At 42.4% G+C, this 23,795-nt stretch overlaps 1 protein-coding gene across 1 annotated transcript in view; it reads right to left on the bottom strand.

The window, feature by feature from the left end:
* TMEM245 (transmembrane protein 245) overlaps positions 1-20,503 on the bottom strand; it is a 64,433-nt gene extending 43,930 nt beyond the window's left edge. The window contains exons 1-4 of the mRNA XM_081104105.1: positions 19,910-20,503; positions 11,430-11,547; positions 9,554-9,655; positions 2,868-2,984 (exon numbers count right to left, since the gene is read on the bottom strand). Coding sequence (XP_080960231.1) covers positions 2,868-2,984; positions 9,554-9,655; positions 11,430-11,547; positions 19,910-20,500 — 928 coding nt within the window. The 5' untranslated portion in view covers positions 20,501-20,503. The remainder of the gene's footprint in view (positions 1-2,867; positions 2,985-9,553; positions 9,656-11,429; positions 11,548-19,909) is intronic.
* Between the last annotated feature and the right edge of the window lie 3,292 nt (positions 20,504-23,795).

The following is a 23,795-nucleotide window of genomic DNA, read 5'->3' on the forward strand; positions in this document are numbered from 1 at the left end:
TGTTTGCATAAGCACTGAAAAACATGTGATGAATTAACAATACCGACAGTGTTTACAGCTAGGGAAATTAATTAAAAAAATTTCGGGGGGGGTACTTTATACTGTTTAAGCTTTTTATGATATATCTTTATTAATATAGATACCATTTAAAAAACTAAAGAAAAATATAGCAAAATAGCTGAGAATTATAATTAATCCATGAAAATTATTCAAACCATATGAAGCAGCAAACATTAACGTATATAAACCCTACATTTAAAATGTCCTCTTTTAATATAACTTGATATTAGATGCACTTATATAGATATTTCTGATAGAATGTGGCTTTTCATTGTCATTTCAACTAAAATGGAGCCAACCTCTCTTACAAAAAGAACCCAGGGCTTTGAAACATGTGTTCCTCTTAGAATGAGACACAGAACAAGATTTCTGGGGGTTAAGGAATTTTCAAATAAAGGAAATCATATTAAATTATTTCACATTATGCACTATTTTCTAATAAGGCAACTACTATGTTTTAATATAAGGTTATATTATTTCTGTTTCCTAGTTTTACCACCACATACCATATGTATCTGAAATCATACAACTCTTAAAGCAGTATTACTTAGTATATACCAGTGGTCGGCAAATTCATTAGTCAACAGAGCCAAATATCAACAGTATAACGATTGAAATTTCTTTTGAGAGACAAATTTTTTAAACTTAAACTATATGGGTAGGTACACTGTTATTAACTTAATTAGGGTACTCCTGAGGCTTAGGAAGAGCCACACTCAAGGGGCCAAAGAGCCACATGTGGCTCGCGAGCCGCAGTTTGCTGACCACAAGTATATACCATGATGATGGAAATGCGTTAAGATCCTAAAACTTGTATTTTGCCTGCCATGAATAAAATTTAATGACAAAAGTATGTCATATTTCAGAAAGTCTAGCAAAAGAAAAGAAACAAGAACACCCATAGCCCCAGCGCCCTATCTGCCCCGTGGTCTTCCCAGTGTGGCATAGCTGTACCATGTTCCACTTACCCTTGTCCACATTCTCCCCTCAGCTGAATGTCAGCTCCAAGAGAGCTGACACCTTGTCTGTCTTGTTCTCCCTCCACTGAAATCCTAGCACATAGAAAAGTACCTGACATATAGTAGGTATTCACTAAGTATTTACTGAAAGAATGCCTTGCCTATTATTTCAAAATTTTCATAGGCAACTACACAGTAACCTTCTCAGTGCTCTATCATAATTTCCTTAGTGCTCCTTTTAACACTAAATGTTTAGTTGTGAGAAAATTTTTACCACTGACAGAAACAGCACCATCGTAAGCCAGCCCACCTCACAGAACTAACATTCTACCCTGAGGTTTGGGGCTAACGCCAAAGCTAGTTATCATATGCTTCTGTTTGACTATGCTCTCTGAGTATCTTTCTAATTTGGAAACTTCATGTTGGTGGATGTGGCAGACAGAATAATAAGTCCGTAATCAAAACACCATCTTCTCTTTGAAAACATGATTCAATGTGCAAGAAAAATAAGTTGTCTTACTATCCCAAATGCCTTTTTCTTAGCTGACCCCTTCATTCCAGGCTTTTCTAAAGTCAATTCTTCAAGAAAAGCTCACTAAGAATATCCCTCAACTCCCAAACCTCTGGCTCTCATGGGCCCAGGCACAGGCAGGGTGGCCTTTCACATTCCTGACCTCCACGTGAGCATGGTGACTTTAAAGCTCATATAAACCTACCAGCTGGGTCTCTCGGGAGTACTGAACTCAGAACAACCACAGGGGTCTGTTTTAAGGGAAATGGCCAAAATATTAAGAGCATGAGGCATTCAAAGCAAATGTTGAGAAGAAAGAAATGCCGGAGAAATGGTACAAAATGAAGAATCAAGAAACCTAAGAAAGTAAATAATTAAATATATTAAAAAAGTGACACGTGAGAACAAAGATGGGGGCGGGGGTGCGGATGTAAAAATAGGAATCAGAGAGAAAAATGAAGGACCAGTAGGTAGCATTTTATAATGCTAGTGTCTTCCTTAATTTTATATTCTATGTATATTTCATTTTCCAGAATAATTTTGAAGGCATCTATATAAAAGGATAATATGCTAAGTGTCCTTCCCTCCATCTGGGTAATGATGTCACGTAGCAACGCCCAGCTTCCTCTCCCTAGCGACAACTAGCCTCCTTGCAGTTTCTTCAGCCCAGGAACACTTTAGCCAGGGGGGAACATTTTACACTTTAACGAAACATCTGTGAAGTGTTTTCCCGTGCCTCATCTCATTTGATCCTCACAGAAGTCCTGAAGTAGGTAGATAGGAAACTTGGTGGAATCCTATTTTCTTTTCATTAGCCAGAAACAGAGATTTAGAAAGTTTAGGAACTTGACCCGACTGAAAAGAAGAAATGGTGGACCTTGAAAATGACTTCAGGTTTTCTCACTGTGCAGAATATAGTCAAACACGGCTGCAGTTAAATATTTTACCCTTTGTTCTCCCTTCGTGATCTACAATAATAATCTGCTTCCGTTGATATTTACTGATGTGTTGCTGACAATTACCAGAAAGAGAAGTTGAGGTGCTTCACTGGGCTGAAAAGGGTTTAGCTTAATCAGAAAACAGGTCTAATTAAGCAAGTTTGTTCTATATCCTTAAAAGGCTAAGTTGACTTGCCCATGCATTATATATACAAAGCTCTCGCTGGTGCCAATCACATGCATGTGTTTCCATCTGTCATTGTTGATCATGAATTTGGTTGACACTTCTATTATAGAGAAAGGGTGAATAGCAATATGAAAATATTTCCTCTACTAATTTCCTCTTAATGTGCACTAATTCATGCACCAGGCCACTAGTTCCTTCATAAGGTCAGTCACCTGCAGGCTGAGTAGAGGGCTGGTCTTCAGTGCTTGATTCGTACCCTGTGATAGAGATGGCCAAGGTTGCCAGAGTAGAAGCAGCCATGGAGATAACTTGCCCTGGCAACTCTGCCCCTGTAAAACAAGATGCATTTTTAAAACTTTTTAAAGCAAATGAACAAAGTGAGAAATAACTTACAAACTGAAACACAGTAGTCCTAAAAATTTTCACTAGCAATAAAAAAGAATATTTTTAATATATATTTTTATTGATTTCAGAGAGGAAGGGGGAGGGAGAGAGACAAAGAAATAACCATGATGAGAGAGAATCATTCACCTACTGCCTTCTGCACGCCCCACACATGTGCCCTGACCAGGAATTGAACCGTGACTCCTAGTTCATAGGTCAACGCTCAATCACCGAGTCACGCAGGCCAGGCAAAACAAAATGGTTATTAATGACCCACCAGACCAGTGGTTATTTGCCAAGGGAGAATACTTAATAATCAACAGGAAAGTCTGCTAAAAATGCAGGTTCCTGGACTCTATCTTTCTCATTGGGGAACTTCATGCTGATGATTGATACCTGTGGCAGGTAGTTTTTTTAACTTCACAGGTAAATTTTAATGCACATCTCTGTTGAAAAATACTGCCAAGTCTGTGAGCTTCCTGAACACAGACTGTCTCACTCTCTTTTATATTACTAGCTCGGAGTACAATATGGCACAGTCCATACTTGATGCTCTCAATTATAACATTCCACAAATGAATATGCAAATGTATGGGCATTATGCAAAACTACATACATATATATATATATATATATATATATATATATATATATATATATACACACACACACACACACACACACACACACACACACACACACATATACTAGGGGCCCGGTGCACGAAATTCGTGCACTGGGGGGGGGGGGGGGGAGAGTGTCCCTCAGCCCAGCCTGCCCCCTCTCACATACTGGGAGCCCTCAGGCGTTGACCCCCATCACCCTCCGATCGCTTGATCGGCCCCTTGCCCAGGCCTGACGCCTCCACCAGAGGTGTCAGGCTTGGACAGGGGACCCCCATCTCCCCCCGATCACTGGCTCTGGCCCCCGCCCAGGCCTGAGGCCTCTGGCCCAGGAATCATGCCTGGACAGGGGACCCCCATCTCCCTCTGATCGCTTGCTCCACCCCCCGCCCAAGCCTGACGCCTCTGACCCAGGCTTCAGGCCTGGGCAAGGGGACCATCATATCCCCCCAATCCCCGGCTCCGCCCCCCACCCAGGCCTGATGCCTCGGCCAGAGGAGTTGACCCTCATCACCCTCCAATCACCAATCACCAGATCGGCCCCTTGACCAGGCCTGAGGCCTCCGGCAGAGTTGTCAGGCCTGGGCAGGGGACCCCCAGCTCCCCGCGGTTGCAGGCTCCGCCCCTGCCCAGGCCTGACACCTCTGGCCTAGGCGTCCGGCCCGGGCAGCGGGGACCTGCAGTGGCAGCGGGGGGCGCCGCGATCGTGGGCTTCGCTTGAGGCCCAGGCAAGGGACCCCTAGCTCCTGGGACTGCCAGCTTCGACCGTGCCCAGCTCCCATCGCTGGCTCCACCCCTACTTCCTGCTATCACTGGCCAGGGCGGCAAAGGCGCCTGATTCTCCGATCATGGCTGGGGGGCAGGACAAAGGCGGCCCCAGGGCCGCCTTTGCCCTGCCCCCCAGCTCTTAGCTCCCCCCTGGGTTTCCGATCACTGTCAGTGGCAGGGGGCTTCTTCCTGCTTTCCCTTTCACCTCCCTGCATTGTGCCTACATATGCAAATTAGCCGCCATCTTGTTGGCAGTTAACTGCCAATCTTAGTTGGCAGTTAACTGCCAATCTTAGTTGGCAGTTAACTGCCAATCTTAGTTGGCAGTTAATTTGCATATAGCCCTGATTAGCCAATGAAAAAGGGATCACCGTACGCCAATTACCATTTTTCTCTTTTATTAGTGTAGATATATAGCACATAATTCAGTAGTCAAAATTCACCACTTAAAAATCTAAAAGAATATCATTACTCTGTCTCATGTTATATATGCCCATGTTAAGTTCCTAACAGGTAGTACATCAAGATTAAATTTGCAATAGACTAAAAAGGTTTACTGGCCAATGAGGTCTGTCTGTAATTGTCAGCCTTTAATCTGTTATGGCAGACAACACAGATTAGTTTACACAATACCAGATTCTAGCATACTTTCCTGCACTGTAGAGACTAGAAAACTAAAGACTATATTTCTTGGACTCCCTTGCAGCTAAGGTCCCATATGTGATGCAGTTTCTACCATGCAGGCACACTTGTGTAAGACTTTGAAGACCAAAGCAACTCACTTTAATTTGGAAGCCACATGCATGTCAAACACAGTCACAGAGGCATACATGGCTTATCCACAGGGACTTAACAGAAGTTCCAGAGGTTCTGCTATCTGACCTTTAACTTTGTGGCAGGCAGCAGCAGGATGGCACTTCTACTCAAACAGTCCTTGGGTGTCAATGAGCATTTCTCCTGGTTGCGTTATTTCTGCCTGTGTTACATCTATGGTAAGCTTAATCGTCTGGTCTTTCCAAAAATTCTATATGCAAACATTCTATATGCCAATCAGAACTTCTTTCTATTTAGACTAGCTAGCATAGATTCCATTGTCCACAATTAAGAACACTGACCATTCCTAGTTAACAAATCATACACCCACACTCATATAGCTGGGGCCTTACTTTTAGGCCAATACTCAATGTGATTAACATAGAATTCGGCCAAGCGAATAAATTTCAGGTCCAAATGGACTACACATATCCAATAAATTTAACCTTTACAAATACTAACTCTTTCTCCAACTTGCTGATGTCACTAAAACACACAGTAAATATTCAGTGAGTCATAGCTAAATCAAAGAAGACTATGCAATCTCATCCTAGCTAGTAAGTTTTTAGAGTGCCTGAACTTCATAAAGGAATGAAAAGAAGGGCACACATGCTGGGGGTGGGAGCAGCCGGGGAGAGGTCACTGGGGGAAAGGAGACTTACGTAATACTTTAAACAATAAAGGATGTAAATAATAGAAAGAAATGAGAGTACACAGAAAATCAACACAGAGTACCTGAAAACTATCGAGGCAAGATTAGGAAACTGATCTTATTCAAACAGGCATTCTGACGACTTCTGTCTTAGTGATATCCACCTGCACGGCAAAAACCCCAAGGGTTTGGGCAGAAGGATGACAAACTAGACAGAAAAACTCCAGGACTGAGAATCTAGACAAAGTCATGGTACTGGCAAAAAGTCCCAGCTAAAAATAGACATATAGACAAAGGAACATAATCTTGGGGCCCAAGAACTATAAACAAGAAAGGAAAGAGTATCCAAGGTTTCAAGTGTCCATCTACCCAGGGACAGGGCGAGCATTCAGAGGTCCAAATAACAGGGATCTACGCAAGTCCAAAGAAGCAGGCCACTGACATTAGCAGCCTAGCTCCAGGGGACAGGAACTCATAATCCAGCAAATCGTAAAAGAATAACAGATCACATGTTCAAATATTATCTGTTAATAAGCAATGGGCAGAATAGCATTTTTAAAAAATATATTTTATTGATTTTTTACAGTGAGGAAGGGAGAGGGATAGAGAGTTAGAAACATCGATCAGCTTTCTCCTGTACATCCCCTACTGGGGAGGTGCCTGCAACTAAGGTACATGCCCGTAACCAGAATCGAACCTGGGACCCTTCAGTCCCCAGGCTGACGCTCTATCCACTGAGCCAAACCAGTTAGGGCAGAATAGCATGTTTTTAAATCAGGGGAAAATATACTTTGAAACCAATCTAAACGAGACTTTATTCTTGTGTTTCCATTACTAATGTGGAAAATACGTTTCCTTCTCAATGGCTTCCAGTGTCATCTCATCGTACTACTAGTCAGTAATAAGGATGCGGAGATGTACCAGTAGGAGGTTCTCTATGTCTATTTAACTGACAGTGTCAGAAATAGGGAGTGGAAGATAAGCAGTAAAAAAATCTAGTTTGTTCCTTTTCTTTTTCCAATTTGGGCTTAACTGGACCAAACGTTTTCACTCGTATTGCATGCTGTCCTAAAACAATTAAGGCAACCACCAAGTCTTCCTGCGAAGAGAGTTCTACAATGTCATTTATAAACAATTACCAATGTTAGGAGGAACGGATCCAGCTTCACTTGCCCATACTTCTCAAGCTGGGTGTCCAGTCTATTAAAGATACACCTGATGTGTTTGCCTGGCTTTTGAAGAAGTACTTCTCATATTCAGAGTAAGTTTACATGAGTAAAATTACACGAGACATGTTTAAAGCATCTACCAGGGCCTTGCCCATACTGTCATTGCTAATAATGCCAGTGCTCCCCTTTTCTCACAGGCTAAGGGAACACATCCAAGTTTCTACCAAGTGAGACTTCGGGATCCAGGAGACAGAGCACTGGGTCCTGCCGCTGTGGTAAGCCAGCAGAGCCAACATAAAAGACGGAAGCAGCCGGCAATCACAACTGAATTCCAGAGGATCAGCAGTCAGTACCTTCCCAGGATGACTGATGCTTGTGCAAAGAGTCTGGCGAAGGGAAAGAACACTAGGCTTAGGGTCCAAGCCCTGGGTCTATCTCTTAGCTCCACCAGTCACCAGTTAATCCCTGGCATGAAGTGTCTTCACCTGCAGAATGGAGATAACCATTCGTAAAAAAAGACACTACATTTAAAAGCATGGTACATACTTAACATTTTTTCTCTACATTATCTTGGGGGTTCCAGGAAATACAAAGAGCTCTCAAGGTCTAAGAGAAAATACTGAGTAAGACCCGTGGATTCAGAAGGAGCCTCTAAAACTAACTCAGCAATGATTCACAAGAACAGTTTTCTGGAGGTAATGAATTCTGATGAAATCCAAAGGATTCATTCCGTGAATCCAGTGAACCACAGATCATAAAAGCGTCCACAGCAGCAAAAGATTCAAAGCTCAGAAGACACGGAGAGAGATGCCTGTACAGGTGACTGGGATACAAGAGCAGGTCCTGCAACGAGTGGGACAGTGGAAATGACCGGGATGAATAAATGCATGTACTGCCATGGCAGGACACTGAAGCAGTCCTGTACCTAACTACATCACAGAGACATCTACCGGAGGGAACTGACCATAATAAAAGGAAAAGGCTGTCCCAGTACGGACTAGATGGTTTGAGTTCTGATGCCTAAAAGAAATAGGTTCTAGGGACAAGAGAGAAATTTAGGAAAAAAAATGTTTGAAAGATTTATTTTATGATAAGGACTGTCTAGACTAGTAGTCCATAAAAAAGATCTAGATCAAGAATAACCTATTCGGAAGCAGACTGGAATGAGAGTTATTTGCTCTTTTAGTTTATGTATAACCATCAGAAAGTATAACCATCAGAAAGAAGCAAGGAACAGCCAAAACCGGTTTGGCTCAGTGGATAGAGCGTCGGCCTGCGGACTGAAAGGTCCTGGGTTCGATTCCGGTCAAGGGCATGTACCTGGGTTGTGGGCACATCCCCAGTAGGAGATGTGCAGGAGGCAGCTGATCGATGTTTCTCTCTCATCGATGTTTCTAACTCTCTATCTCTCTCCCTTCCTCTCTGTAAAAAATCAATAAAATATATTAAAAAAAAAAAAAAAAGAAGCAAGGAACAAATGTCAGTCACTGTAATGACTGTGAGCTCTTCAGATTTACCTCTCCAGGCACAGCTGCCTCCACATGGCTGGTCAACTAGGAAGTCTAGTCTGATGACCTGAGCACTATTGCTCCCCCACCCTCAGCTGTCCCCTTACAACTCATTAGAAATTCATATCTTCAACAAACTGTTTTTGAATAAAAACCATTTACAGCCAAAAATAATCTTTAAAAGAACCTGGTGTATTCAACATTGTACTAGAAGTTTTAACCAGAGAAATCAAGCAAGAAAAGCAAACAAAAGGCATCCAAATTAGCACGGAAGAAATAAAACTATTTGCAGATGACATGCTCTTACATATACAAAACCCTAGTGAATCAGCACCAAAAAAACTATTAAAGCTAATAAACCAATTTAGCAGAGTTGCAGGATACATGATCCACACAGGTAAATATTCATGACCTTGGATTTGGCAATTAGTGCAAGCAACAAAATTGGAAAATTCACAAATAGGTGGAAATTTAACAACACACTTGAATCAATGTGTCAAAGAGGAAATCAAATAGTATTTTTACGCAGGGAAAATAGAAACACAACATATCAAAATGCATGGGATGCAAAAGGAATTCTAAGAGGGCAATTTATATCTATAAAAGCTTACATTGAGAAAACACAAAGATCTCAAATAACCTAACTACAGAGGTAGTTGCTTAATGGGTACGGTGTTTCCTTTTGGGGTGATGACAATATCTTGGAATCAGGCAGCAGTAATGGTTGCACACACTGTGAATGTACTAAATGTTACTTTAAAATGGTTAATTTTATGAATTATACCTCAATAAAAAATGCAAATAAGGGGGGGCATGAGGTATAGTCTAATAATCTAAAATATTTTAAATAAATTTACTGTTCAGAAAACACCATAGGATTTTAAGTATATTTAAAGCTGTTTCATCATAGCATGTTTTTAAACAAAGCTACTCTCCCAATATTTCTTAAGAGTAATATTAATAGAATGCCTCATTTCTTACCAGAAGATTCTTTTCCATTCTGTTTTTCATAGAGGGTGCCCACAGACATCAGGAAAACAATAACCAGGAATACTGGAATTCTCCATGAGCCAGCCAGAGATGCTGCAAATTATTAAGAGTTAACATTTTTAGTTAAAAAAAAAAAAGAACCCAACACTTTAAAAGAACAATTTGGCATTTATGCTAACAAAATTGTTTCACAGGGAAAATTACAAAAAGAAAAAAGGCCATCAGACAGATGAAACCTAAATACAGGACTTCTTTAAGTCCAGTTCTGCTGTCAGAGGCCCTTGGCCCAAAGGATTGGGTATGTACCAGCTACCTTTAATAGGCTTGTATCACCTGAGGAACCAAGTCCTCTCTGAAGCACATCCAGCTTTTAAGACTATTCCGAACTCAAAACCCCCAAGTAATCCCAGAATGACCTGCATCAGGCATCTGCAGAAGGCATGGATCCTAAAGTCATGCGGCCCGACTTGGTTTCCTAACAATACTACTAGATGTGAACTGTCTCAGGAAAGGGGGTAACGACCCAAAAGAGCACTGCAAAAACCTTCAACGTATCCTCCCCTAGTGCATAATGCAAAAATGCTAACAAGTGTCTACCCGTTAGCCATGTGTAGTTCCTTGAGTTTGTCTAGACCAGTGGTTCTCAACCTTCCTAATGCCGCGACCCTTTAATACAGTTCCTCATGTTGTGGTGACCCCCAACCATACAATTATTTTCGTTGTAATTTTGCTACTGTTATGAATTGTAATGTAAATATCTGATATGCAGGATGTATTTTCATTGTTATAAATTGAACATAATTAAACATTACAAAAACAATATGTAATTATATATGTGTTTTCTGATGGTCTTAGGCGACCCCTGTGAAAGGGTCATTCGACCCCCAAAGGGGTCGCGACCCACAGGTTGAGAGCCGCTGGTCTAGAGCCTTATGGACCTATACCTGCCTGCCTCCCTCCTCTGCCTTCCTCCAAATCAAAATGAGTCAAGTCATGTACTAGGCGGTCTTGCTGATAAACTCCTCCAGCATTCCTAGTCAGCAAAGTTAGAGAGTAATGCTCCCATCAACTCTGGACTCTAAGCAGGGACCTATTTTCTCAGTCAACTTTTTTTTTTTCAACTTTTAACAATGAGTAGCTCTAAAAACTACTTTAAACAGGCTGCCTACTGCTCTTGGTTACTAATTTTGTTTTTAAATTAGAACTAAATATTTCCATAGACTCAGACTTGGAAATAAGAGTCCCTGAAAACTCACTTTATAATAACCTAGTAGTCACTCAGCTAACAGTGCAGTCCCAAATAACAGAACTATTTTGTGCAGCTCTGACACTGATCTTTCTTCTGTTGAACAGAGATTTTTCCCTCTGAAGCTACTCACTGCTCTAACTCTCTCCAACATGTTTAAACCACTTTCACAGGACAGGTCTCCATGATATCCTTCTTACCTCCACTTCTCCCCACCCCGGCAGCCCAAGTCCCCTCTCTTATCCAGAGTAAACATCTCTGGCTCCTTTCATTGTTTCTCACATATGATTCTAAGCACCTCTTATCATACTTGACTGCTTATCTATATCCTTCTTCAGTATGACACTCAGAAATAGCCATGATAGCCCAAGTGTGCTCTACTTTTTAAGATGTAGTTAGTTTTAAAGGGCCTTTTTGTAAATCAGCATTCAATATAATTAAAAGATAGACATTTTAATGCATAACATTTTCATTAAATATTAATAAAATATTAAAGCAGAACATTTTCTAAAGATTACTTTAAATAATTTTAAATGTAACACTACAAAAAAAATCACTTTGATTTGTGTGGTCTGCCGTTGCTGACCTTAAGCTAAACTTTCTTAGGAAAACGTGACCCACCTAAATGGAAAAGCAATATCATCCAGACAGGAATTGAAACTGCTCTCAAGTAGCGCTCAGTGCTTGCATTCCACTTGAATGAAACAGCCAACACATAGCCAACTACCAACGTCCAGATCTTAAATGAAATATAGACACAGTTGTAAAATATATACACATGAAAATACATACAATTGTACAAAATGTGCAAGCATCTGTATCGCATGAGAGCTGTGGTCACAAAACAGATGAGGTGAAGGCAGACGCTGCTAAAAGGAGCAGGTGCAGGCTTTCCTCCCCTGTTCAGGTAAGTCAAGTTTTGAAGTAAACAGGCATTTAAAATCCCATGTAGTGATGTTATTTAAATGTTTTTAAACAAAAATACATATAGTTTTAATTTAAGATATATTAAAGTTCAAAAACTATTATATGCATAAAGATCCTTAAGATAAAATATTTCATTTTTAAGCCACGGAAGTAAGAGTTTATGGAATTCTTACAGAATTCTTCAAGTTTTCTCTATAGATTAATGTATGTTTAAAAAAGAAAACAAGAAAAGGTTAAAATAATAAGTACTATGATTCCCATTTTACAGATTAAAGAAACTATGACTTCAGGGAAGTGACTTGCCCATGGTCACACAGCTAAAAAGTGACAAAGCAGGGATCAGAACCCAGAAATCTAGCTCCAGAGCCTGCTTTCTTAACCAGGAGAAAGAAGAGTGGTGCTAAAAAAAATAAAGAGAAGGACATGGAAACTACAACATTGGAGATATGGATATAGTTCAGGGGAGGGGGACTTTTATCTTAGAAGAGGAAATGTCAAGATTTGATAGCTATCTTTAAATAGCTGGGGAAATTCATCTGGGGAAAGCATCAGACAATTTTCTGAAAATTTAGGTGGGATTAGGAAGCAACACATTTCAGCTCAATCTGAGGATAAGTCTTTCTAACAAACTACAGCAATCTAAATTGGAATAAGGCTACCACCACTAAAAGTGTTTGAGCAAGAGCTGACCATCAGTCAGGGATGACGAAGTAGGAACATCTGCGCCTCAGTGAGAAGCTGAACTAGAAGATCGCAAAAGGTACAAACTTTCAGATTTTAAGTCTAGGATACTTTAAAACCAACCTCTAAGAAGTTTTTGTTCCTTATCTGTACTTAGGAATCAGTATCACTATTAGGGAGAGAAAAAAATAACAGACTACATACTTCAGATTTTTTAAGGGAAATTCATGGTCAAAAGTGAAGCATGTGTTTTCACCTAGTAAACCTGAAACTCACAGATCATCTCATTCCAGTTTAAAATAACCACTGAAACAGACACCTCTGTTGCACTTCTAGGAATTTTGTTTACAGAAGCACTATACACTGTGCAGACAGATATAAAAATGCTGTGGCAGTTTAAAATATTAAAAAATTGATAACAAGCTAAATGTCATTTTATAGAGGACTATTTAAATAATGGTATCTCCAAAAATGGAACAATTATTCAGACTTTCAAAAACATGATGAATATCTATATTCAATGATACACTATAAATTTGTGCAAGTGCAAATTTATGATGGTGAAATATACTCTCAAAATGCTAAAAATATGTTCTCTCTGGCTGGTTGGATTTCAGGGGTTAATTTGCTTCTTTATTCTTTTCTTCAAATATTGAATTTTCTCCTAAGAGGATTATTACTTTTATAGCTAGTAAATGTTAGTCCTAACCGGTTTGGCTCAGTGGATAGAGCGTCGGCCTTCGGACTGAAGGATCCCAGGTTCAATTCCGGTCAAGGGCATGTACCTTGGTTGCGGGCACATCCCCAGTAGGGGGTGTGCAGGAGGCAGCTGGTCAATGTTTCTCTCTCATAGATGTTTCTAACTCTCTATCCCTCTCTCTTCCTCTCTGTAAAAAATCAATAAAAAATATATTAAAAAAAAAAAAAAGAACAACAAAAGAAAAATTTTTTTAAAAAAAATGTTAAAAAACAACAACAAAAAAAAACCCACATTGGCCTTATTTTGGATTCTTTCCCTTCAATATTTTGAAGTGTTTCCTCAGAAAAGTCACAGAATATTATTAGCGCAAAAAGTATGGCCATTCATAAAAAAACACTTTAGAGTTCCTATTAAACCATTCTTTTACAATGACCGATGTTTAAAAATGTTTATCAGGTTATCCTAATACAGATTCAGAGTTAATATAACCTGGTAGGAACACTTTCTAAAAGGCATCTAGAAAAAAAAAAGTCTGCATACTATAGTGTTACAGAAAAACCGGACAAGAACCAAGCAACGCTCTGAGAGTTTGGAGTTACACTTTATTCACCACGATGGGCTTAGGGAAATGAATCCAAATTCTAAGCAAAGCTACAAGCAGAACTTCCCTTTGTGCGCTTGCTGGAGGCAGCCTTGAAAACTACACAGTTCTATCCAATTAAAAAATGCACCTGGCATGGCACTGGGTGTATCTAGTCTCTGGCCTACATGGTCAGACAGCCAAGTTTATCTCCCCCATTATTCAAGCAGGCTAGAAAGCAAAGTTACTTTTTCAGAATTAGATAGAGGCCGTCCAAAGAATAGCAGAGAATTGCAAACAGTAGTTTTACAGAATAGGGGTTGGCCTTCACAATAATACTATTTAAAAAAAGAAGTATGATCTGTAAGTGCTAACAAGGAAAGATATCCACAATACAAGGATAAATTAAAGACCAAAGATAAATTAAAGACCAAGGATAAATTAAAGAGTTTTATACATATGTTATCCCATTTTTGCTTTAAAAAACAAAAATCCTAAACTTTATATATCCACATGGGCATAGAAATAAATTTAGAAGACTATTTGTCAGTAAAACAGTAACATTTGTAGTGGAAATGGTAGCAGAAAAGAGAGACAACAATTAACTTTTACCATAAAACTTCATTCTACTTAATTTTTTTTAAATATAGTAAGCATGTTTTACTTGAGTCAACTTTTTAAGTTGCTAAATATTTTTTAAAATAACTGAAACTGAAAATAAAGGTTTGGACATTCAAATTCCATACATAATTTCTAGTATGGATTCCTAAGTGTGCCGTTAGGAGAGTTTTTTATTTCTCTGTCTCCCAGAGAGATAAGCTTAGCTTCGGAGCAAACCTGTTCAACTATGAATTTTCTTCCCAGCATAAATCAATGAGCAAAGTGTATACACAAGAGGTCATACCTTCCCCAGTGTATTTTCTTTAAAACAATGTGTCCTTTTCAAAATATACATTCAGTGTTTGTTTTGAATCACTATATAAGGCTCTGCATAATGTGTGCTAGATATTAAACTAAGACTGCATAAAAACTGGCAATGCACTACAAGTAAAGCAAACTAAAAAGTCACATTTGCCTTTCACTTGATTTATTATCCATATGTACTTTTTTTTAAAAATATATTTTATTGATTTTTTACAGAGAGGAAAGGAGAGAGATAGAGAGTCAGAAACATCGATGAGAAGACACTGGGGGATAGGGGAGGCTGGGGGACTGTCTAGGGCGGGGGGATAAAATGGACACATATGTAATACCCTTTGTAATACTTTAAGCAATAAAAAAAATAAAAAAAAAATAAAAAAAAAAATAAAAAGTTCAAAAAAAAAAAAAAAAAAGAAACATCGATGAGAGAGAAACATCGATCAGCTGCCTCCTGCACATCTCCCACTGGGGATGTGCCCGCAACCCAGGTACATGCCCTTGATCGGAATAGAACCTGGGACCTTTCAGTCCGCAGGCCGATGCTCTACCCAGTGAGCCAAACTGGTTTCGGCCATATGTACTTTTCTGATTAAAAAAATAGTAAATGCATAAGCCGTAAGTAGATTTTACCTTTTAAACTAAGTCATTGTTTTCTTTATTTTCATCTGGGCATTAACTAGAAAAGCAAGTTGGCTTGCTTCTGTTGCATGTTTCTGCAAAGCACTCTCCTAAGTCTTTCTTCTTCTTCTTCTTCTTACTTTCCTAGGTCTTGAACAAGAGAGACTAAACCAACAGACTTCTTCCCAAGTTATGAGCCACAGTCCTAAATCACAGCCCCATTCCACTGTTACTTCAAGTACTTCATTCTCTTTTAAGACAGCTTAATGCTAACTTGAAAACTGTTCTCTTTGTGGTCTGGGAACTTAAAGAGTCAAGAATCTTATAAAATCGAAATCTTTCACTGAAAGAATCTAAGCACTGGAAATCTTGCTGTTGCCAGACAAGCAGAAACGCACCGGTGGCTCAGAAGTGGAATGGAGTAGGCCTGGATGGCTAATGTACACTTCCTAAGAGCCTCACCCCTGCAATGCTGCCAAACTCTTGGGAGCTGTAAAGCTAAACATCAAGGAACCTTAGAAATCCTCCAAGTACCAGAGAAGAGCCCTGGTCTGTTCAAGGTCACGAAGCAAGTTATTGACAGAGCTGTTTAGAATTTACACTCTTCTCATCTTTCAGCCACTATTCTTTCCACCTCATGCTTCTTTATGAAGTAAAATGAGAATAATGCGATTCGAGACGACCGAGAAAACAAACCTATTACTACTGCAAACACTGTAAACGGTCTTCAAATTTTCCAACAAGTCTGAATTAATGGAGAGAAGAAAAGCAAGACACTCCCAGCAAAGAAACATGGTGGAGCAGGGAAGGCCATTAGCTTTTCAGATTTATCTTGACAAACCCACACTACCACTAGGAGAGATGCCAAGTACCTGAAGGACTGAGTCACATGTGAGCATGGTGCAACAAATGATTTTTTCAAAGTGTTTAGAAATCACTTACTAAGTCAGTGCAATAGCCTAGTATATTTGAAACTGTTCAAAAAGAACTACTCAGACCATAAATGATTAGTCTTCGCCTGTAAGCAGGATGAAATGTTAGGAGACATAGGAAAAGAGCTAAGAGCCTGTAAGTGAGGGGAAGAGGAATGGAACTAGAAAGATAAACTGGGAACAAAGGAAAATAAAGGCACTGAAGACACTGCAAAGGAAAACTGGACAGGAATTGAAAGTAACTGAACAAGGATAAAAGCAAAGAACAGAGAGATGGCTAAGATTTCTAGATGACTAGAATCCAGGGGTCTTTCAAGGAACACATGTGGTTAGTCCAATCCCTGATATTCTTCCGTTTTTTCTCTAATAACTAAAATCAAATCATACTAAAAAATTAAACTAAAAAGCTAACACAATGTATTGGAGGAAAACTTTTAAAAATCCTCATGAAGGTCTTGATGACAAAGGGACTTCAATTGCTGACAGGTCTGTTGAATACCACTTACTAGCAGAAAGAATAGCCCAGCCGATGTGGCTCAGTGGTTGAGCATCAACCTATGAACCAGAAGGTCATGGTTCAATTCTTGGTCAGGGCACTGCCCAGGTTGTGGGCTTGATCCCGGGCAGAAGGCATGCAGGAGGCAACCAATCAATGATTCTCTCTCATCATTGATGTTTCTATCTCTCTCTCCCTCTCCCTTCCTCTCTGAAATCAATAAAAAATATATATTTTTAAAAAGAACAAATTAATCTCTAGTCAGTCTTCTCACCTGTGAAATCCCCTCCTACTGCATAGGATTGTTGTGAGAATGAAATAACACACACAAAAGCACCTAATCCAATGCCTGGGTCATGGCTCAAAAACTGCATCTCAACTGTGTGAATTGTTAACTCACCAAATGTAGATAAGCTTAAATGTAACCTTTCCCATCTATACCTACAGCAGGCTCAAATTTACAAGTTGTCCAAAAAGCATAAAGACTCTTTTTCTCTACCAGGCAGCCCTGCTTGGGATTACAAACTCAAACTGACTGTGAACTATGTGACAGAAAAGTTACAGCGTGGGACCCCTGCCCAGTCACATGACCTATTTTCAGGTCATGTCTGTCAGGCCTTAGTCAGCACTTTTGCCTGAGAGCTGAAAATTCCTTGTCTCTGCTTCCCAGGTACACCTCACCCCCACGCAACCCCCCACCCCAGTGCTGAAACACAACTGCAAGCCCGTTTCTCTCAAACTCAGATCAACCTCTGGCTCCACTTTCAATTTAGTCCCTCTACCACTCCCTACTCACGTCTTTTAAAAAATATATATTTTATTGATTTTCACAGAGAGGAAGAGGGATACAGAGTTAGAAACATCGATGAGAGAGAAACATCGATTCAGCTGCCTCTTGCATGCCCCCCACTGGGGATGTGCCCGCAACCCAGGTACATGCCCTTGACCGGAAGAACCTGCGACCCTTCAGTCTGCAGGCCGACACTCTATCCGCTGTGCCAAACTGGTTAGGGCCCTACTCCCGTCTAATGATCTCATATTGTCTTTTATAATGGCGGGGTCTTTTTACACCCTCCTCTCCTCCCTTGCCCCTACTACTATAGCCAAACAGCTGAGTTTCAAGCCTTTTTGTATATCATTAATTGGCTTGACCTTCCTCCCTACCTCTAGCCTAATCAACCTTGGCCCTTACTTCTCTTCTGCTCACCCACAAACCATACAAGGGCATTTAAGTACAATACAAAGATGAGGGTTTATGTTCAGTAAAACGATACTCAAAACTATATACTACACTGAGTTGAGAACACCTTTTTACAAGTATCTAATTCCTCATCTCTTTCTACTATCTGAGAGTGACTGACAGAAATGCTTCATTTTCCACTAATCATGCCAATTTACCCATGTATTTAACTTCTTACTCTATGAAAGCACACCACATGTTAGTTAGGCCTTTCTTTTCTAATTTCCTCAGTACAGTGGATAAGATATTTGGCCTTGGCTACAGTAACTTACAGTAAGTTGTAATAGCATCAGTCAAAAACTGTTAGCAGAATCTATAAACGTGTCTGACTGTTGACAGGATTGAATTTCTTGAGGATATAGGAATCAGGCCAAAATAATCTTTATATTTCTTAAGAGCATATAATATTCTGCTTTCTATATAAGAGGCATTCAATGGACTTTTACTTAACTGTGAAACAAGAAGAAAAAATACTGAACTGGGCTCCATAAATGTGAACCATGGATTTGTTCACAATATGAGTGACATTGGGACAATCACATTCTCTGGACCTCAGAAACCTCTCTTGGAGAAGCAGGTACCGGGCAGGAAAGAGTAACTTAACTGTGGGATCATTCTGCCTGACAACCACAAGACCCCAGAGTTAGAGGGGGTTGTTGCACATCCCTCCCTCCTGCAACTGAAACAGTCCAGGCCTCTTAGAGGCCAAGGCTTCTGTCTGATCACTTAGCCGTTGCACGCACAGGAAGCATCGCAAAATTATGGATAAGGTGCTCCCCAATACTTTGCTGGCCCATAATTGGTGGGTAATGAACATATGTATACCTGTGAGTCAATCATCTCCATTAGATTATGTACACATATGATTATATGCACCTTGAAGTCAGAGCCTTCATCTTACTGCTTTTAAACCCTTCACAAAGCCCACCAGCCAACATAATTGACTTTTAACTTGACCTGAGAAGTGGTATTGATAGAGCAAGAGAAGACAGCAGTTCTGGGATCAATCATTACTCTACCAATAACTTCGAGCAAGTCAAAACCCTGCTGGACAGATAAGGAGAACTGTTTTGCACCTTGATGAACACTGACAAAAGTGAATACAAAACTTTTCAAGGTACTCTTTATTGATAAATTGGCATCCTTATGCATTAAATATCCACTTGTTTTTTAACAGTCCCCAGTATTTGAATTAACTGGTCTACAATCTGATCTGAGTTGGGAATTGTGTCACTCGATTCTCTTTGAAGTCCCTTCCAATTCTAAAGCTCCCCAATTTTCTAAGAATAAGCCCAGGGTGATCCAAGGATCAGGAATCTACCTCTCTTCCACCCAGTCTGCTTAAGTACTCCAGCAGGAGGAGATGTGCTGCGGTACAGCTGTGCTTGCACAATGTAAGTAGTTCCCAAGAAGTAGAGTGTGGTCAGGAAGAGGCTGAGGTGGCTCAGCACCCAGGGCCTGGCACGAAGTATAGAGAAATCACCTGAACTGAGAGGCAGCCCCGGACTAGAAAGAAACCTTTGTTTTTAGGACTTGAGAAACTAGAGTCAACTAGCCCCCAGCTTGTCCCTAACTAGCCATAGCCGGGCCAGAAGTCACCTCTCCTATCCCGACGTGTTAAACGAGGAACTCTAAGGTCCCTTCCAGCTCTGACATCCAGAAAAGTCCACCTGCCCCCAGCCCCATGACCAGGAGTAAATTCAAGTCCACCTGCTGATGCTCTGGAGCCCCCACCTGCAAAGCGGAACAGTGATTCCCAACTGGGGGCGCGTCCCCCTAAGTCGAGAATCTGCGGGGATGGGCGCGGGGGAGGGAAGGCAGGGAGGCCGTCTCAAACCACACCCGCCCTCCCGTCGGAAGGAAGTGTGTCCAGTTCCGCAGATGCGTGGGAAGCACAGGTGTGGAACTCTGGCCGCCCTTGCACCTTGAGGAGGAGTTGCAGAGTCGCACCCCAGGGCGCTGGGGCTGCAGAGAAGGGTGCAGTGTGCCCGCCGGGACCCACTCACCCACAGGCTGCTGAAGTAGTCCAGCCCGCGGCAGATCAGCACGCCGGCGTGCGCCAGCAGCACCTGCACGCCCAGGTAGCTGCCGAGGCTGTAGAGGCCGTAGAGGAGCGGGCCGCCCGCGCCCAGCAGCAGCAGCAGGCGGCGGCGGCGCAGCGCCTGCTCGCCCAGCGCCTCGACGCCGTAGTCGGCGAAGCAGAGCGGCAGCAGCAGCGCGGCCAGCAGGATGGGCGTGTGCGCGCGGTGCAGGCGCTGCAGCCAGTGGCGGCCCAGGCGCGTCAGCGAGCTCTTGAAGGGGTGCAGGAAGGTGCCGCACAGCACGGCCCACAGCAGCGGCCGCAGGAAGGCCTCCAGGATGAAGTAGACGAGCACGGCGGCGCCGCAGCACAGGCACACGAACAGCACGGCCCCGGTGTTGTAGAAGGCCTGCTTGATGGGCTTGTCGAAGCGGAGCGCCAGCACCGCCGTCCGCGGGGTCTCCCCGCAGCTGCCGCCACCGCCGCCACCCGGCTCGACCGCGCGTGGGGCTGGCGTCCGGCCCGGGGAGTCTCGCGGACCCGACGCCTCGCCGGGACCGCCGCTGCTGTCGGCCATGGTGCCTCTGCTGCGGCCGCCGAGAGGCGGTACTGGGAAGCCGGAGAGAGCTACCAACGAGAAGCAGGGCGGACGGCGCGCGGCGTTGTGGGAGTTGTAGTTCGGATCTGGCCACCGAGCGCTTACAGGACCTTTGGCAAACTACAACTCCCAGAGAGCATAGGGAAAGCCGCTTCGCTCCGCTGGATCCAGGTAACAGGTTTCTGAGCTCAAAATCTTACTGGAGGAAGAGGAAAGAAAAAAAAAAAAAAAAAAGCTCCCTTCGCCGATTGGTTAATGTCAACTTTTCGGGAAGCGGAATCCCAAAAGTGGCACTACATTCGCAGATTGAAAACCCAGGTTGCAGATTAGAATCCCGAGGGGGAGTACTTACAAAAAACTGATCCCCAGGTTCTATTTGGCAGGATTTTACATAGCGATTACCAGATGGCAGGCCCTGTTTTAATCGCCTCATTCCTATTAACTCAATCCTTAGGACAACCCCACAAAAAAGGTGGTGTTCTTATTGACACTTTACAAAGGGGAACACTGAAGCACAGAGAAGTTGAGTACCTTGCCGAGGTCATACAGCTGGGAGGTGACAGAGGAAGGATTCGAACTCAGAATCTGGCTCCTACGTCTATTATCTTAACTACTTTGCTCATTGGTCTGACAGGGATCCTTCGGCATATTTTTTAAAGCTCCTCAGAGAACTGTACTGTGCAACTACTGTTGACAACTATTGGTGCAGGTGTCAGTGCGGGAGCAATCTAAACTCCTGAAAGAGCTCTAGATCAGAGTCTCATACTGCCACTATTTCTTTTTGAGACCTGAAGTCGGGTCAAGTAAGCCCCCAACCTCATTCTCTCCTCCCTGCCCCCCACCCCTGCCCCCCAAGTCACATGGGTATAGTGATAATAGAAACTCTTGTCTCAGAAGAGAAAAAGGAAGCTCTGGGGCAGTGCAAGGTGCTTCTGTTCTGTCGGGAATGTCTTACAATCCAAGTCTACTGGCCCTATTTCAAACAGCACTTTTATTTAAAAAGAAGAAGAAGGGAAGGAAGGAAGAGCAAAGAAGGAAGCCTTTACTGAGTACCCAATATGTGCGTGCTTCAAAACCCTGCAAGTTTACCCTTTCCTGTTTTCAATAAGTCTTAAAGTAAAAGAAAAAGTAATTCCTTTCATTTTATTTTTGGGTTTCAGGCCACAATCCTTGCTTTTCAAGTGGTCTTTGGACTCTGACTTACTCTGTAAATATTTTGCTTCAGTTGTCCTACAGTTTGCTTTGCTTCTTAACTACTTTGTATAGCATGCTGAGATTATGATTACAAATTATGGTCACATTTGCTTTCAGTATCCATTTTACACTGATTCAAACTCCCATTTATATAACAATAATGCCTCAGTCTCCCTCTCAAAAAATCCTCAGTAATTTCTAGGGAGTCTCAAAGGGATGCCTCACATATACCCAGAAACATGAGTCAACCACCAGCCATCCTGTGTCCACCCTGCTGCCCACACAGCTCACTGGGTTCAGTGCCTGTCATAAGATTGTCAGAGCCTGTGTCATTATTCCCAGATCTTGGATACTTCCAAACTTCTAATCCTCAGGATTCCAAAGCAGAGCTGGGTTCCACTCACAGATGGGGAGGAAGTCCTTCTCCCCGACTTGCATACTCTTTGCTCTCTTGTTACCCAAGCCCTAAGCCAGGTCACTTGTGCCCAATGTATTATATCTCCTGTCATGAAGAGTCCCTTCCATGTCTAACTTTCAGTCCTCTAACCACAGAGTCTCAAAACCCATCCAAGGGGTTAATGAAGGAACAAAGACTAAACCACCCACCTCTGTCCTCCTCCAACCAAAGACTCTGCTGTCTTCCTCTAATTACAAAAAGATCCCAACCTATATAATAAAAGCCTAATATGCAAATTGCCCCCTCAGGCGGTCACTCAACTGGGAGTTCAACCAGGGGATGGTGGGCATCGGCAACAGGCCCCGATGGCCCCAACCAGAGCGGGACCGTGGAGCAGGTGAGAGGGCGGTGCCAGGCCAAGGTGGGTGCGAGTGGGGCCAGATCACACCACTGATCACCCCGCAGACTGTGACCAGTGGCGGCAGCGGGGGGCAGGGCTGCCTCCTGGCTCCCAGATGCTGAGGGAGGCGGGGGTGGGGGGGGCAGTGCCCCTATTGATCACCCACAGGTGGGATGGTGGAGCAGGTGAGAGGGCGGCATGGCAGGGTGGTAGGCGGGGCTGCAGGGCTGCAAGCCTGGGGGTGCAAGCTGGGGCCTGATCCCTGCAGGCCATCCCGAGGGACCCCACCCATGCACGAATTTGTGCACCGGGCCACTAGTATTACATAAAAGCATTTATGGGTGCATGCAAACAGAAACTGACATATGCATTGGACAGGAGTGGGGATGTTGCCTAAATTGTGTTGGGGACCCAGCTCAGCAAATCAAAAATGCCCTGTCTTGGTGCTTTGCTTCCAAGTCCCAATGAAAGGCAACATTTCTGAACATTTTAACTGTTCTAATAGAACTGACACATCTCCGACAGAATTTCTAGTCGAGCATCGAACTCTAACAGAAATGAAGATGGAAGCATTAGAAAGTGGACTGACGTTTATATGGCCTAACACAAGGAGGCTGTGTTCCCACAGGATTTTGCTCACCCTCTGATTGCACTTACCACACTGCAGCCAAAGTCGGTGGTTTACATGGCTTTGCTGCATTTCTGTGTCCCAGCAACTGACACAACATTGGAAATAGTTCCTGCCTCCAGGTTCCTGTCCTTCTGGTCTGTGCCATCCAGCTGCAGCTAACCTTCCACGCTATGTCAACAAGGACAATGTTATCAGTGTGTAAAACGGTCAATGAAAATATTTCCAAATTCAGCCAACCCAATTGAGACCCATGTATCCAGAAAAGGGCCAGATAAATAAAAAGAAGCTTGGGAAGTTCTTCAGGGGGAGGGAGGGGGAGGGAATACTTTTTTTAAAGTCTGCAATCAAAGTGACTCCCCCTTCCTCTTCTAGAGGGGGAGGAAGTTAGCAGGGAGAAGGGCACTTGCAAGGTAAATTTTGTGATTAACGATCATTGCTAAAAGCCAGAATTGCAGGTCCGGAAAGTGGCTGGCCTTACATGTCCTTCACTGGTGGCTCCTCATCTTCACAGGGGTTGATTTTACTGGAACATTTTATCTGGAATGTTTGAAATTTAAGAGTTAGGAATGAGGATTTGGAATTCTTAGCCCGCCCCTTCCTCAGCTCTACTCACAACAATGTACTCCAACCAAAGCTGAGGTCATCTATAAAC

Source organism: Myotis nattereri, assembly GCF_964212035.1.
Source record: "Myotis nattereri genome assembly, chromosome: 12".
Lineage (NCBI taxonomy): Eukaryota > Metazoa > Chordata > Mammalia > Chiroptera > Vespertilionidae > Myotis > Myotis nattereri.